The sequence below is a fragment of the Limulus polyphemus genome, unplaced genomic scaffold, assembly GCF_000517525.1.
Source record: "Limulus polyphemus unplaced genomic scaffold, Limulus_polyphemus-2.1.2 Scaffold38, whole genome shotgun sequence".
Taxonomy (NCBI): Eukaryota; Metazoa; Arthropoda; class Merostomata; order Xiphosura; family Limulidae; genus Limulus; species Limulus polyphemus.
The window spans coordinates 152,655-155,050 of NW_013665648.1; the positions used below are offsets into that span (position 1 = coordinate 152,655).

Consider the following 2,396-nt stretch of genomic DNA (forward strand, 5'->3'; position numbering starts at 1 on the left):
TTAACAAACATAATAAAAAATGTTCATTGTGGTAAACGAAATAATAATAATAATATGATCTAAGAGAGAGTATTTTTTTCTTCCTGATTTGTAAAAAATCTTTACATGATAGAAAGAAATGAATATTATTTTCGAAATCTGCATAGATGAATTATGGAAAATCCATTATTAAAAACAAAACAACTTGTATGAAGTTTAAATTCACAGGCCTGTGTAATTGAAAGGTAAGTACCATGATTCTTAAAAGAAAAGTATTATTACAACTTTAACATAGATGAACACAATTTACTTACAAACTTTTACAAGTGAACACAACTGAATTTCAACCTTCTCAATCAACTATAGAATCTTGATACAATTAGTTACAAAATAGTTCCAGAAAGAAAAAAAAACTTACTTTGTAAATTATTACAAAATCTACTTAATAATACAAAATTTGCAAACTCGCTGACTAATTATAATTCACAACATTAATAATCTCCAAGCCAAGTTTCAAGAAATATCCAGTCTAAGTTAAATTCCACATTCTCAAGCATCTGGCTTATCATTTTTCAGGTCTCTTTTTATTTGCTACCAAATGACTAGATTATAGTTCACAGTGGAACAATTATTGGCTATTGACAAAACATCTGATTAACTTACATAATTAAAGCACACACTGATTTACACATGACCATAGTTACCATGAGAAAGACCTAAGCACCATCTAGTGTCAATCATTTTGTCCCTCTATGAGAATAATACTACAATTACTTTTAATTGGCTGTAAGCTGGCATCATGCATTAACAAACTTATTAAGGAAATAAGTATCTTACAATATACATTTTTGTATAAAAATCAAGCAAAGAGTAAATTTTCTATAGCTATACTTAAAATCTAATCATAAAAGCTATTATATATCCTATTTTAAGTAATGTAGCATTTTCCATCACTAGATTTAATACAAGACATTAAAAGTGTTGATGATAAAATATGTTTAGAGAAACTGAAAAAATAATACTTTTCATGAAGCAAAAAAAGAAAGAAAGAAAATTACCTCATTTACATCAAGTTATACCTTTTTTCCTCAAATTTCAAAAATGGCAATTCTCTTCTTTTCTATAATCTCAATTTTACACTTAAATGAACATGTAATTGTAAACACATACAGATTTGTCCTCTAGTTCAAGTTCCAGTCCTTCTTCTTTAAGGTTTGCTTCAAAGATTTTTCTTTTCTCTTCTTTTTGGGGATCTGACAAGTCCTTATAAACTAAAACAAAATCAATCCTACGCTTTCCATCTCTAAAATACAGTGTGTTTTTGACCAAATATACTCTTTTGTTCATTTAGGCTGAAGGTTGACGAGGTTTCTTCCACCTCTTCCTGTATAAATATACAATAAAACATAATTCTAAATGAAGTCAGAAATAGGACCATTAAGGGTCATGTTAGCAGTGTACTGAGGCTATCGTATTCAAATATAAATTTAAAAAGAATGTTCATTAAAGAAGCCTAAAATTGCCAACAGTTATAACTATGTATAAATATACTATACAATACCTTGTGGTGGTAAATAAATATTTGAAACTTTCATTAACTAATAATGATTTATTGAAATGTAAAATACTAGCAAGTATTTTAAATTACTATGAATTATAACTGATTTGTTCTTGTCATACAATCAATATTTTTTGTGTATCTATTGTTAGTTTTAACCCTATATCTACAAATGGGGATCAAAGTGTGCATTCTTTAACTTTTATAAAGTACCATTCAACATAGTATTATGTATTTGACTTATCATTTAACAACTATTCATTTTACAATACACTGCTAATTTAGTGACAGTTCTTGGTAGAAAAGAGTAAATACCAAATACAACATATAGGAATACTGAAAAGACTTTAGGTATGTATTTCAGCTGTTCTAGAGGTTATGCAAATGAAATATGCTATCTGTATGATGGACAGAAGTATATTTATTCTTCACATGAATGTTATCATGCACTTTAACTTGTCAGAGTCTGAGTCAGACTGACATTGTCAATTCAGATTCTGATTAAGAAGTTAGCACACAGGATCAAATACAAAAATTGTAATGGTTTTCAAATGAGACCCAAAACTCGAGCACTTCGAATAGTTCACTATTCTTCTTCAGGAGAATAAAGAGGAAAAAACAGTGAACTATTCAAAAGAGCTCGAGTTTTGGGTCTCATTTGAAAACCATTGTATTCAGAGACATATCTTGAGTACAAATACCTTTATAACACCTCTGATTTTTTGTGTACAAAAGACCTGTATATTTTATTGTTGCAAGAAGACTGAATTTCCAAAAAGTTGTTTATAGAATTTATGACAAGAACAATTAAGAAGTGAACTGCCATATTTTAACAACTATATAAAAATACGCAAGTATA

At 28.1% G+C, this 2,396-nt stretch overlaps 1 protein-coding gene across 2 annotated transcripts in view; it reads right to left on the reverse strand.

Moving 5' to 3' along the window:
• The window catches only part of LOC111086258 (anoctamin-5-like), a 14,641-nt gene that overhangs the window by 3,347 nt on the left and 8,898 nt on the right, over positions 1 to 2,396 (reverse strand). Inside the window, exon 2 of one of the 2 annotated variants that reach the window (XM_022388428.1) lies at positions 1,150 to 1,363. In XM_022388428.1, coding sequence (XP_022244136.1) covers positions 1,150 to 1,326 — 177 coding nt within the window. In that variant the 5' untranslated portion in view covers positions 1,327 to 1,363. Of the gene's footprint in view, positions 1 to 1,065; positions 1,364 to 2,396 lie in introns of those variants that run through there. The other variant, XM_022388426.1, reaches the window with a different exon arrangement.